Source organism: Perca fluviatilis, unplaced genomic scaffold, assembly GCF_010015445.1.
Source record: "Perca fluviatilis unplaced genomic scaffold, GENO_Pfluv_1.0 PFLUV_unplaced_scaf_1, whole genome shotgun sequence".
In the NCBI taxonomy this organism is placed as follows: domain Eukaryota; kingdom Metazoa; phylum Chordata; class Actinopteri; order Perciformes; family Percidae; genus Perca; species Perca fluviatilis.
The window spans coordinates 160,001-175,046 of NW_024375502.1; the positions used below are offsets into that span (position 1 = coordinate 160,001).

Consider the following 15,046-nt stretch of genomic DNA (forward strand, 5'->3'; position numbering starts at 1 on the left):
GAGAACAGCCAGAGCTGCAGTAGACAACAGCTAACCCTGCTAACACAACAGCTAACCCTGTTAACACAACAGCTAACCCTGCTAACACAACAGCTAACCATGCTAACACAACAGCTAACCCTGCTAACACAACAGCTAATCCTGATAACACAACAGCTAACCCTGTTAACACAACAGCTAACTTCAACACAACAGCTAACTCTGCTAACATAACAGCTAACTCTGCTAACACAACAGATAACCCTGCTAACACAACAGCTAACCCTGCTAACACAACAGATAACTCTGCTAACATAACAGCTAACTCTGTTCAACACAACAGCTAACCCTGCTAACACAACAGCTAACTCTGCTAACACAACAGATAACCCTGCTAACACAACAGCTAACCCTGTTAACACAACAGCTAACTCTAATAAAACAACAGCTAACTCTGCTAACACAACAGCTAACTCTGTTAACACAACAGCTAACTCTGTTAACACAACAGCTAAGACTGTTAACACAACAGCTAACTCTGCTAACACAACAGCTAACTCTGTTAACACAACAGCTAAGACTGTTAACACAACAGCTAACTCTGCTAACACAACAGCTAACTCTGTTAACACAACAGCTAAGACTGTTAACACAACAGCTAACTCTGCTAACACAACAGCTAACTCTGTTAACACAACAGCTAAGACTGCTAACACAACAGCTAACTCTAATAAAACAACAGCTAACTCTGCTAACACAACAGCTAACCATGGTAACACAACAGCTAAGACTGCTAACACAACAGCTAACTCTGTTAACACAACAGCTAACTCTGTTAACACAACAGCTAACCCTGTTAACACAACAGCTAACTCTGCTAACAACAGCTAACCCTGCTGACACAACAGCTAACTCTGCTAACACAACAGCTAACTCTATTAACACAACAGCTAACCCTGCTAACACAACAGCTAACTCTGCTAACAACAGCTAACCCTGCTGACACAACAGCTAACTCTAACACAACAGCTAACTCTGCTAACACAACAGCTAACCCTGTTAACACAACAGCTAACTCTAATAAAACAACAGCTAACTCTGCTAACACAACAGCTAACCGTGTTAACACAACAGCTAAGACTGCTAACACAACAGCTAACTCTGTTAACACAACAGCTAACTCTGTTAACACAACAGCTAACTCTGTTAACACAACAGCTAACCCTGTTAACACAACAGCTAACTCTGTTAACACAACAGCTAACTCTGTTAACACAACAGCTAACCCTGTTAACACAACAGCTAACTCTGTTAACACAACAGCTAACTATGCTAACACAACCGCTAACCCTGTTAACACAACAGCTAACTCTGTTAACACAACAGCTAACCCTGTTAACACAACAGCTAACTCTGTTAACACAACAGCTAACCCTGTTAACACAACAGCTAACCATGCTAACACAACAGCTAACTCTGCTAACACAACAGCTAACCCTGCTAACACAACAGCTAACCCTGCTAACACAACAGCTAACTCTGCTAACACAACAGCTAACCCTGATAACACAACAGCTAACCCTGTTAACACAACAGCTAACTCTCACACAACAGCTAACTCTGCTAACATAACAGCTAACTCTGCTAACACAACAGATAACCCTGTTAACACAACAGCTAACTCTGCTAACACAACAGATAACTCTGCTAACATAACAGCTAACTCTGCTAACACAACAGCTAACCCTGCTAACACAACAGCTAACTCTGCTAACACAACAGATAACCCTGCTAACACAACAGATAACTCTGCTAACATAACAGCTAACTCTGTTAACACAACAGATAACTCTGCTAACATAACAGCTAACTCTGTTAACACAACAGCTAACTCTGCTAACACAACAGCTAACTCTGCTAACACAACAGATAACCCTGCTAACACAACAGCTAACTCTGTTAACACAACAGATAACTCTGCTAACATAACAGCTAACTCTGTTAACACAACAGCTAACTCTGCTAACACAACAGCTAACTCTGCTAACACAACAGCTAACCCTGCTAACACAACAGCTAACTCTGCTAACACAACAGATAACCCTGCTAACACAACAGCTAACTCTGTTAACACAACAGATAACCCTGCTAACACAACAGCTAACTCTGTTAACACAACAGCTAACCCTGCTAACACAACAGCTAACCCTGCTAACACAACAGATAACCCTGCTAACACAACAGCTAACTCTGTTAACACAACAGCTAACTCTGCTAACACAACAGCTAACTCTGCTAACACAACAGCTAACTCTGTTAACACAACAGCTAACCCTGCTAACACAACAGCTAACTCTGCTAACACAACAGCTAACTCTGCTAACACAACAGCTAACTCTGTTAACACAACAGCTAACCCTGCTAACACAACAGCTAACTCTGCTAACACAACAGCTAACCCTGCTAACACAACAGCTAACTCTGCTAACACAACAGCTAACTCTGCTAACATAACAGCTAACTCTGCTAACACAACAGCTAACCCTGCTAACACAACAGCTAACTCTGCTAACACAACAGATAACTCTTCTAACACAACAGCTAACTCTGCTAACAACAGCTAACTCTGCTAACACAACAGCTAAGGACAGAAAAGAGGAGCAAGAAGGCTATGCTATGCTAAGCTAAGGTCCAAAGGCTCCAAACCAAAAGGAAAAACCACCAAAGGCTAGCACGTCCTTCCCACTCAAGAGAAGCTGTAGTAGAGTAGTAAGGTAAGTTTCCTTCATATCCACAAAAGTTTAATTTCTAATTTCTACCTCAAGAAACCAAGGCTAGCCTGTGCTAACTTAAAGGAACACGCCACAGAACATGCAGGTAACTGGTTCCAGTAATCCTACTGCTCCCAATAAGTGACTAAATAACACCAACATGTTCCTATTTACATGTTGTGATTTGTAGTCACAGCGTGTACAAATAACAAGGTCACATGACACACAGCCATCTTCAAAACCTTCCTAAAAAAAGGAAACTCCCTATTTAGACAGGCGTGAGCTCTGCTACTTCTGCTACTTGGGCGGAGTGATTAGCTTTGCAGAGCTTCGCCTGTCTGAGAATATAGTTCCCGGTTTGTTTACGGTTAGAAGATGGCTGTGTCTCAGGTTACGTTGGTGTTTGTACACGCTGTTACTCTCAGTACTCGCTACTACTCGCAGTAGGATTGCTGGAACCATTCACCTGCAGGATCTGTGCTGGGCTGCTGCCGCTGGGGCCGTCAGACAGCGTTACAGCACGCACGGAGATGAGAAGGGTATGTATGGACTTATCTAACTCTGGGGGTTACGGTGAAGAAGCTGAATTCCCAAAAAGTTGGCGTGTTCCTTTAACATAGCGTGCTAAGTAGCAGCAGAGGGAGCAGCAGAGGGAGCAGCAGAGGGAGCAGCAGAGGGAGCAGCAGAGGGAGCAGCAGAGCGGCAGTTAGGAACTGAAACAATGTTAGGATCTCCCGGGGGAGAGCCCTGCCTCCTTGTGATTGGCTACCCAAAAGAAATTAAAAGTACACAGGCCAAGAAAGCTTACAAACACAAAAAACTCAGAGGCATGTTCCAAGGCAATGAGGCCAGTTTCAGCTCTGTCCAAGAAAACTTTAATACCATCAAAGCTCTGGCAGAGACTGAGAAACAGAGACAGGAGAAGATCAGCAGTGAGGAGAAGAGCAACATCAAGCCCACAGAGCAGCCACCAGGGGAAGAGCTGGAAGAGGATCAGCCTTTAGGAGACCGTCCAGGGCACATCAGTCAACTGGACAGCAGAGTGTCCCAGATGAGAGAGAGTCTGTCTCTGCAAGAAGTAAAGCTGGTGGAACTGAAGGAAGTAAAACCACTGATGCTAAGATCATTATCCTTATAGATTCTAATGGGAAATTTGTGAATGAGGACCAGCTTTTCGCCAGACAAAATGTCACCAAAATCCAATGTCCCAGGACGGACAATGCCCTCCAGCTGCTCACTGAGCCCATCCTGGGTCAGCCTAGCCACATCATCATCCACACAGGTACTAATGACCTGAGACTACAGCAGGAGAGGGTAGCAGAGTCTGTGAAGAGAGGAGCTCAGAGGGCTACACAGACCTTCCCCTCATCAAAGATTATAATCTCTACCATCCTCCCACGAAGAGACTTCCATCCTGACACCATCCACCGGATAAATGCTGGAATCTCCCGTGGATGTGCCCTCATGCCAAATGTCCACCTGGCCCACCCCCCTACCCTCAACATCCACAGCCTTTATGATAATGTCCACCTGGTCCACCCCCCTACCCTCAACATCCACAGCCTTTATGATAATGTCCACCTGGTCACCCCCTACCCTAACATCCACAGCCTTTATGATAATGTCCACCTGGTCCACCCACTACCCTCAACATCCACAGCTTATGTAATGTCCACCGGCCACCCCTACCCTCAACATCCACAGCCTTTATGATAATGTCCACCTGGTCCACCCCTACCCTCCAACATCCACAGCCTTTATGATAATGTCCACCTGGCCCACCCCCTACCCTCAACATCCACAGCCTTTATGATAATGTCCACCTGGCCCACCCCCTACCCTCAACATCCACAGCCTTTATGATAATGTCCACCTGGTCCACCCCTACCCTCAACATCCACAGCCTTTATGATAATGTCCACCTGGCCCACCCCCTACTCAACATCACAGCTTTATTATGTCCATCACCCCCTACCTCAAACACAGCCTTTATAATGTCACCTGCACCCCTACCCTCAACATCCACAGCCTTTTATGATAATGTCCACCTGGTCCACCCCCTACCCTCAACATCCACAGCCTTTATGATAATGTCCACCTGGCCCACCCCCCTACCCTCAACATCCACAGCCTTTATGATAATGTCCACCTGGTCCACCCCCTACCCTCAACATCCACAGCCTTTATGATAATGTCCACCTGGTCCACCCCCTACCCTCAACATCCACAGCCTTTATGATAATGTCCACCTGGCCCACCCCCTACCCTCAACATCCACAGCCTTTATGATAATGTCCACCTCTGACAGAGACCCGCTGTACTAAAGATCCCTATTTTTATCTTATTCTGACATTTTCTTTTCACACTTACCTCACTTCCTGTACCTCACTTCCTTTTCTCCCCTGTCTTCATCACTGGCTTTTGTTTCCATCCTGATTACCTGATTGAGTTCACCTGGTCACTATTTAAGACTGCACTCACTCTCAGTCAGTCTCTTCAACACCTTCACATGGGGCGGCAGCTGGTAAGATGAAGTTTACTTTGCACCTTAGTTCTTGATAACAAGTTTGATATTTGCATGACAGCTTTATTTGGTTACTTTATGATTATCATGTGAGGATATTTATTTTGTTAAGTTGTAATTTCTATTTAGTTTCTTCCCAGATTCTCCAACCCATGTGTGTCTGTTCTGTTATGTTATCCAGTATCATTTGCCTCACCCTTTGCTAAATAAATCTTCATTGAATGGACTGAACTTCTCTCTGGCTTATTCATGCATTCTGACCGATGCCCCATGACGAATAGCAAATACTCTAAATCTCCTAAAACCTTTTTTTTTTTTTTTATTTTTTTTTTTTTTTTTTTTTTTTTTTTTTTTTTTTCATCCATAGCAACCAGCAGTTTATCTACAGCAGTGGAGGGCTGTGTATTTTACACCTGGGCCTTCAGTACTGTTGCATCAAAAAGACAGTAAACAACATAAGCATTCACCCTTTCAACTTCTTTCAAGATAAAACTCCAGCAGGGGGAGAGAAAGTGCATGCATTGTGGAACCCATTATTGGCTTCTGTTTCCCTGGGGAACATTTAAACTGGTGCACCTTAGTGTGAACAGGTGGTGTGAAATGTTTGGTGAAAAAGTATTTCACCGAAATCCCTTCATGAAAGAGGGAACTCTCATTCAGGCTACGTTCACACCGCAAGTCTTAATGCCTGATTCAGATTTTTTGCTCAGATCCGATTTTTTGTTTGGCTGTTCACATGACCTTTTAAAGTGTGTCCTATATCAGACTCCAGTGTGAACTGTTTGCGGTTTTGAACTGACCCGCATGCGCAAAAGAACACTAACAATGACATCAGACGCAGCACTAAAGTTAGGGAGGTTATGGAGGAAATCAGCATTTTCGCTTTTATTTATTTATTTTAATTTTATTTTTATTAAAATGTTTGTGTAATGGCAGCCATAACATTAATGCGCAGATGCTGAGGAGGAGAAGACTGAAGAGAAAGAGAGACAACTTTGCGGGGTTATGGCTGCAAATTCACTACAGAGGTCTGTGTGACCGGACGGCCAATTTGCACGTCAGGACCGCTACGGGGCTTACGTGCACACGCTTCCACCTCGGGCGGTGCGCTTGACTGGCCGGTGGTGGCCCGACCCCGGGGGACCGGATCCCACCTCAGGCGGCGCGACCGCTTTCACTTTCATTGCACCACGGGCGACCCCGACTTTGCGCGTCGTAAACTCCTTGGTCCGTGTTTAGCAACGGTCGGGTGGGGGTTGCCGACATCACCTTTTACGTGATGTCGATCCCCGCCCTGGCGATGCGACGCGGGCGGTTGGGAACACTGAGGACAGTCCTCCCCGTTTAACAGCCGCACTGGAAAGGAGCCCCGGCTTCCCGGGAGAGGGGGCAGCGCGGGGGTTTTGAGGTAAAAGTCACATCAATCCGCCTTGGCTGTTCACACTGCGGTCGCATTGAAAAAAATCAGATCTGGGTCGGATTCAGGACCACATGTGGAAGTGGCCTGAATCTGATCTGAAAAAATCAGATCTGGGCTAGATTTGAGTGTTCACACTACTTCTGAAGAAGCCTGACCTGGTCACTTGACCCCAAAAAAATCGGATTTGGGCCACTTTGGCCTGCAGTCTGAACGTAGCCTTGGACACATTCAGCTCATTTAAGAAAACTGGAGACACAACCGGCTGGAAAATGGATATTGTGTAAAATTGTTGCCAGTTAAGTTTATTTGTGTTGAGAATTGAGACCAATTGTCTAATTTGATAATTATATTTGGGAAACAATGATTGATGGCAAGTTAATTGACAATTGTTTATTTTCATATTGTATTTGAAATGTATAGTTTTCAGTTAATATATTAATACCATATTGTTGGTGAAACTTGAGTCTATCTGTGTTTGTTTGATTTTGCTGGGAGAAGTTTATCCTTAGACTTAGTTAAATCTGATTGCTATTTATGATGTGGTTACAATGACTACAATGAAATCATATTTAGTTTTGAAAATGTCCTTAAAGTAATGAATGTTTTGTTTTGTTTTTGCCTTTAAAAAAGGTTATCAACCTAACTTAGTACTACTACTAGCTACAATCTTCTACTACTGCTAGCTACAATCTTCTATTTCTATTACTACTACTAACGACAATCTTCTACTACTATTACTACTACTAACGACAATCTAAAATATATTGTTTTGTTTTTGCCTTTTAAAAAGGTTATCAACCTAACTTACTACTACAATCTTCTACTAGTGCTAGATACAATCTTCTACTGCTACTACTACTACTAACTAACTACAATCTTCTACTACTACTGCTACTACAATCTTCTACTGCTATTAATGACTCCTCTGCTGATTGTACCTACAAATTAAAATCCATATAAAACAAAATAAACTGGAATTAAATGAAAGAAGTCAGAAGAAATCTGAGTTGTCCTTCAGTCCTTGAAGTGGCCTTTTTTTCAAGTTAGGGGCAAAGAGCTGAAGGGTGAACTATACATAACTTGACAAGTACTATCCTACAGCAATTAAATCCCCTTTGAATAACCTCACCATGACACTAGGACATTACCGTGTGGAATAACGTGATTTAACACCTAGAGACACCTAATACACTACTGCAGAGACATGAACACACGCTGACTGAAGCATCACTTTCACACAGTATGACAGGATGCTGCATCACATGTAGTCAAAATAAATTGAATTACCAAAGAAACCAAAACAAACCCACAACAACCGGTCATATTTACTCATACGGTGACCACAAAGCAATCAAAAACACAAATTACACAATCCGTGATCAACAGGCCTCCCCACAAATACCAGCCGAGCAGCGGGGGCTAAACACACACGTCACCATAAACACACAAAGATGCAGCAGCCACTGACACTGCTCTAATCTTTAACAACTAAAGCAAGCAGTAATAGCTATAAAATTTGAACTTAAAGTTGGTACTCTCCGAGCACAAGAGGAACTTTGTACAATAATTGGTCCAGACGTCAGTGTATGTCTCTGATCGATCACATGAGCCATGCAGCACCGGCAGCTGACATTGTAAACCTCTAGCTAACTAGTCTGCTGAAAGAGTAGATTAATGCTTCATCCACACACTTACTCATTACTGAGAGAACTCTGTCGAGTTGAACCTGACTTGACCCCGGGAAAGAGGGAAAAACAGGATGTTTCTTAAAACAAAGGACAGTGCCTTTAACATACAGAGATGTGTCCAAATTACATCAATTATTAACAAAAGGGAGTTATCATGTTAGTTCTTTTAGAGATGTTCTCCTTTAAAACTTCCTACACAAGTATCTCCTTTTTGTTCATCAGTGTTTGTACCTGAGAGTGTCCAGTCTCCAGAGAGGATCCTTCAGTCCCTCTGACAGTAGCTTCACTCCTGAGTCTCCTGGATTATTGTAGCTCAGGTCCAGCTCTCTCAGATGGGAGGGGTTGGAGCTCAGAGCTGAGACCAGTGAAGAACAGCCTTCCTCTGTGATCAGACAGCCTGACATACTGCAAACACACAGAACAACACACAGGAACCCTCTGTCAACACGGGGAGCTTGCTGTCCAGATATATTTTGGTCCAGATTAAGAATAAATATTTGAAATAATCTGTGCTGCTGTGGTTTTTAATTATTTAACAACAAAAGTAAACAATGAAAAATCCTCATGGAAAGTAATTCTGAGTCTAGAAATTAAAACTACTGCCCAAGTTTATCATATAAACAGACACAAAGCTACATGTTAGTTGTTTTGTCAAATAAAGTTAATCAGAGTTTAAATGGTCATCAGCTGAATGGGTTAATGAATCCTGACCTGAGAGTCTCCAGTGTGCAGTGTGGACTCCTCAGTCCAACACAGATCAGCTTCCCTCCTGAATCCAGCAGGTTGTTATTACTCAGGTCCAACTCTCTCAGACTAGAGGACCGGGAGCTGAGAACTGAGGACAGAGCTTCACAGCTTCTCTCTGACAGGTTACAGCCACTCAACCTAAAAAGGATATTCAGACAGTCCATTTAATAATTTATACATTAAGAAACAAAAGAGCTTAGGTAGCAATCTTTTTTTAATAAAAGGTAGAATAACCTGAGCATTTCCAGTGTGCAGTGTGGACTCTTCAGTCCATCAGAGATCAGCCTCACTCCTGAATCCTGCAGATTGTTGCTACTCAGGTCCAGCTCTCTCAGACTAGAGGACTGGGAGCTGAGAACTGAGGACAGAACTCTTCACACTACACTGACAGGTTACAGCCACTCAGTCTGAAAAAAAAAAAAAAAAAAAAAATTTTTTTTTTTTTTCTTTTAATTTTTCCCCCTCCCTTTTTTGGTTTTTTCCCCCCCCCCCCCCCCCCCAAAAACCCCTTTTTTTTAAAATTTTTTTTTTTTAAACACCCCCCCAGATCTTCTTCTGATGACAGTAAGATGAAGACCAGAGCTGACCACTGAGCAGGAGACAGTTTACGTGTGGAGAGTCTTCCTGAACTCAGGGACTGTTGAATCTCCTCCACTAGAGAACGATCATTCAGTTCATTCAGACAGTGGAACAGATTGATGCTTCTCTCTGCAGAAAGATTCTCACTGATCTTCTCCTTGATGTACTTGACTGTTTCCTGATTCGTCTTTGAGCTTCTTCCTGTCTGTGTCAGCAGACCTCGTAGGAGACTCTGATTGGTCTGCAGTGAAAGACCCAGGAGGAAGCGGAGGAACAAGTCCAGGTGTCCATTTGGACTCTGTAAGGCCTCGTCCACAGCACTCTGGTGGAACTGTGTTGATGTTCTTTTTTTTCCTGACAGCAGGTTGACTCCAGAGTTGGTGAAGGTCAGATGGACATGAAGAGCAGCCAGAAACTCCTGAACACTCAGATGGATGAAGCTGAACACCTTGTCCTGGTACAGTCCTCTCTCCTCTTTAAAGATCTGTGTGAACACTCCTGAGTACACTGAGGCTGCTCTGATATCGATGCCACACTCTGTCAGGTCTGATTCATAGAAGATCAGATTGCCTTTCTGCAGCTGCTCAAAAGCAAGTTTTCCCAGAGACTCGGTCATCTTCTTGTTCTCTAGACTCCAGTGTGGATCTGTCTCAGCTCCTCCTTCATACTTGATGTTCTTCACTTTCGACTGAACCACCAGGAAGTGGATGTACATCTCAGTCAGGGTCTTGGGCAGCTCTCCTCCCTCTCTGGTCTTCAACACATCCTCCAGAACTGTAGCAGTGATCCAGCAGAAGACTGGGATGTGGCACATGACGTGGAGGCTTCGTGATTTCTTGATGTGGGAGATGATTCTGCTGGCCTGCTCCTCATCTCTGAATCTCTTCCTGAAGTACTCCTCCTTCTGAGGGTCAGTGAACCCTCTGACCTCTGTCACGATGTCAGCACACCCAGGAGGGATCTGATTGGCTGCTGCAGGTCGTGTGGTTATCCAGAGGCGAGCAGAGGGAAGCAGATTCCCCCTGATGAGGTTTGTCAGCAGCACACCCACTGTGGTGGACTCTCTTACATCAGTCAGGATCTCAGTGTTGATGAAGTCCAGAGGAAGTCGACACTCATCCAGACCATCAAAGATGAAAACAACCTCGAACTCTTCAAACCTGCAGATTCCTGCTTCTTTGGTTTCACTAAAGAAGTAATGAACAAGTTCCACCAAGCTGTACTTTCTCTCTTTCAGCACATTCAGCTCTCTGAAGGTGAATGGAAATGTGAACTGGATTTCCTGGTTAGCTTTGTCTTCAGCCCAGTCCAGAGTGAACTTCTGTGTTAAGACTGTTTTCCCGATGCCAGCCACTCCCTTTGTCAGCACTGTTCTGATTGGTTCGTCTCTTCCAGGTGGGGTTTTAAAGATGTCTTTACATATGACTGTTGTTTCTGGTCTGTCTGGTTTCCTGGATGCTGTTTCAATCTGTCTGACCTCATGTTCAGCATTGACCTCTGCAGTCCCTCCCTTTGTGATGTAGATCTCTGTGAACATCTGATTCAGAAGGGTTGGGTTTCCAGCTTTAGCAATCCCCTCAAACACACACTGGAACTTCTTGTTTAGTTTAGATTTGAGTTTACGCTTACAAACTCCAGCTGGACTTCCTGAATGAATACAGAACAAAGAAGATCAGTAAGTGACTTATAAAGAAACATGAACATACTTTGAGCCATCTCTGGAGACAGTAGTAAACGTCCCATTAGTCCAGCAAGTTAATTATTTAGAGAAATCATCTTACTGCTCTGCAGACGGTCAGCCAGCTCGTCCTGCTTCATTCTCCTCAGGAAGTGCAGTGTGATCTTCAAAACTGCCTCTCTGCTCCTCCTCTGCTCTTCATCTTCATCCTTCCTCTGACTCTCTGAGCATTCTGGGTAATCTGGACTCAGAATCTTCTGGATCTTCTTCAGCTCGTTCTTCACATAAGTGATGATGTTGTCCTCCAGCAGCTGGAACAGAAGATTATATGAATCAAATCAAACTGAAATCATGGAAGCAAACATCAGATCCATGTTGTACAGACTGACAATCCTCTGGTCTATAACGTGCAGCATGGAGATGATTGTGAACAGAATAGATGTAAAAGTAGTTGTTGTAAATGTACAGACCATAAAAATGGAGTCCAGGTGTGTTTGATGCTGCTGGGCAGACTGACCAATGGGAACCTCTGAGCTCTCCTGGTCCACTCTGTGGAGGAATCAGGACGAATTAGCTCACATCATGTATGTCCACACAGAGACAAACACAAGGTAAAGGTCCTCTGACTTAAAGTGTTGATTACAGCATTGAATCAGATGGTTTCCATTGATATTAAAGTGTTGGTGGTATTGCTAACCCCATTGTGAATCAACAGAAAGAACTAAGAAGTTAGCAAGGGCTACAACATGGTTGGTCTAAAGGACTCCTGAAGCAGCAGACTGGTATCATGAGGCCAGGAGGTCTGCAGCTTCTGTGGTCATGGAAACAAACATTTGTAGGTAGAAGAAGTTTTGGGGAGTCAACGGTGAAAAACCTTCAGTTGGCCTGAAAACGATTTTGGCAAACCATCAGCCGACTCAGGAGGGGAAGCAGAGCTTAGATGGCCTGTTTGTAGTCGGGGAGAACTGCTGACCTGGACTGAGGATACTGTTGGATGGTGGTTACCTTTTTTGTTTCCCCCCCTTTTGACTTCTGATCTGACATCCAACTGACAAATCCACATCCAACATTTGGGGAGAATTTAGCATTTTGACCAATTTGGGTCAGGAGACTTGGGGGGGAGGAAATCTGGTCATGAAGCCACTCACTGAAACTTGGCTTTAAGTGTCCAGACTCAAATGGCAGAGGTCTTCTCATGGCATATAGTGTCCTGACCCAGGTGACACAAACACTTACCCAGGGTCGCTGGTTCTCCAGGGGGGATGTGCAGATGAAGTTATCCTGGAAGGGGCACTCTGAAGTGCATACATCCCAACCATCCCCTGGTATTCCCAGTTGGAGAAGAACATTTGGGAAGAATTTTGCCATTCATGATTTTTAGCCTACCCTATGGCTATGGGAGATTTAAAATGCTTTTTAATGGGGCTAAAACACAAGATAATATTTGACCAAACCAGGTCACTGGACAGCTTTCAGATGTGAGAATATAAATATATGTGAACAAGAAAGATTCTGAAAATAAATTCCAAACCTTCTCTGGATACATAAAAGTTGAAACATGAATCAGAAATATTATAATATTAACAGCTTACCTCTTTCCAGCAGAGGAATGTTGACCTTTGAAGTCAATATAGAGATCACATGACCAGTCACTCTTAAAGGACACACAGCTGGGTTCAGGTTCAGCAGAGTCTGGTCTTTGATGGATCCTGTTACACAGAGAGTAAGACCAACAGGGACGGAAATTCACTTTTTAGTGTTCAGACACAAAAACTGCTGGAGATACAAGTAGCAAGTAAAACAAAATTAACACAAATAAGTTAACTAAACTACTAAAAACTGGGTAAAAAAGCTAAAACACCAGAGAAAAATCAGAAAAATCTTTTCCTGATAGAAAAGCGGGTCACATGTTCAGTTAAAGTCTTCCTGCATAAAATATATTATTAATATTAATGTCTGTAGGCCTAATTATTAACAATTAAATGCCAATAATGCTTTACTTTCTGTCCAAAACTCAATAAATATATCTAGGAAATTATTTTGCAAAAATATTCTCATTTCAGTCATCAGCTAAAATAATAATAATTCCTTTCCACAAAAAAAACACTTTATTTGAAGGAGTGTGCATGAGACTGACATGACCCAAAACAACCCAGACGGGACGTAGTTACATCCAATGAGACTCGTTCCAGTTTGCTGGATGTTCACAACTCACCTCAATCTTCTTCTTCTTAACATTTCAATTTCCTTTTCAATTTGCAGCTTCTGCCATTCAAGTCTCTCCATCTCTACATCTCTCTCCTCCATTTCTACTCGCCTCTCCATTAAAGGTCTTTTTTTAAAGTAGTGGTATTTCCATGGACCAGTGACTCTGCATGGACACACAGCTGGGTTCAGGTTCAGGAGGGTCTGGTCTCTGATGGGTCCTGTTAGACAGAGAGGAAGACCACTTTTTAATCTCCAGGAACAGAAGCTGCTGGAGAAACTAGAAGCTATCAAGCAGAAAATAAAGTCTGAATCTCTTCACTGAATGATTTCTGGTTTTTGCTCACCCTCCCTCGTTACTTTTTTTTTTTTTGGGAAAACAACAACATTTGAAAAACCCCTTCTTTTTTTTTTTTTTTTTTTCTTTTCTACCCTCCCCCCTTTTTTTTCTTTTTTTTCTCTCTCCCCCCCCCTTTTTTTTTTTCTTTTTTTTTTTCCCAGGACTAATGTCATCTTTCTGTCCTCTAATGGAGACAAGACTCCAGGACTAATGTCATCTTTCTGTCCTCTAATGGAGACAAGACTCCAGGACTAATGTCATCATTCTGTCCTCTAATGGAGACAAGACTCCAGGACTACTGTCATCTTTCTGTCCTCTAATGGAGACAAGACTCCAGGACTAATGTCATCTTTCTGTCCTCTATTGGAGACAAGACTCCAGGACTAATGTCATCTTTCTGTCCTCTATTGGAGACAAGACTCCAGGACTAATGTCATCTTTCTGTCTTCTAATGGAGACAAGACTCCAGGACTAATGTCATCTTTCTGTCCTCTAATGGAGACAAGACTCCAGGACTAATGTCATCTTTCTGTCCTCTAATGGAGACAAGACTCCAGGACTAATGTCATCTTTCTGTCCTCTAATGGAGAGAAGACTCCAGGACTAATGTCATCTTTCTGTCCTCTAATGGAGACAAGACTCCAGGACTAATGTCATCTTTCTGTCCTCTAATGGAGACAAGACTCCAGGACTAATGTCATCTTTCTGTCCTCTAATGGAGACAAGACTCCATTATGACAATCAGTCTCACCTTTCTGTCCTGTGTATCTAATGTAAAAACAGGATTTAAAGTGGAGCTTTTGCATGAGTCTTTGAGGAGAAACTCTGTTTTACAGACCTGTCCATTAAATCAACTATCCATTAGTCCATCAAATCCTTTGAGTGTTAGTCGACTGAGAATTTCTTTAATTAAAAGAGAGCAGATCTGGGCTCAGGTCCCTGATGTAAAAGCCTTCTTACTGCATTATATTCTATATATTTACATGTTTAAGTGTTACCTGCCTCCTGAGTTTTGTGTTCTCCTTCAAATAAATAAGGATGTTTGTAGGAGCCTAAATGCTGTCATTTATGTTTTGATAATTGGAATACAACAATTTCCTTTACCATTCTCACCT

The 15,046-nt window shown here is 43.0% G+C and overlaps 1 protein-coding gene and 1 pseudogene across 1 annotated transcript in view; one reads left to right on the forward strand and one right to left on the reverse strand.

Moving 5' to 3' along the window:
- Nucleotides 1-15,046, forward strand: part of LOC120554981 — a 211,745-nt pseudogene that overhangs the window by 159,688 nt on the left and 37,011 nt on the right.
- The window catches only part of LOC120554976 (NLR family CARD domain-containing protein 3-like), a 77,872-nt gene that overhangs the window by 37,182 nt on the left and 25,644 nt on the right, over nucleotides 1-15,046 (reverse strand). Inside the window, exon 6 of the mRNA XM_039793823.1 lies at nucleotides 12,979-13,095. Coding sequence (XP_039649757.1) covers nucleotides 12,979-13,095 — 117 coding nt within the window. The remainder of the gene's footprint in view (nucleotides 1-12,978; nucleotides 13,096-15,046) is intronic.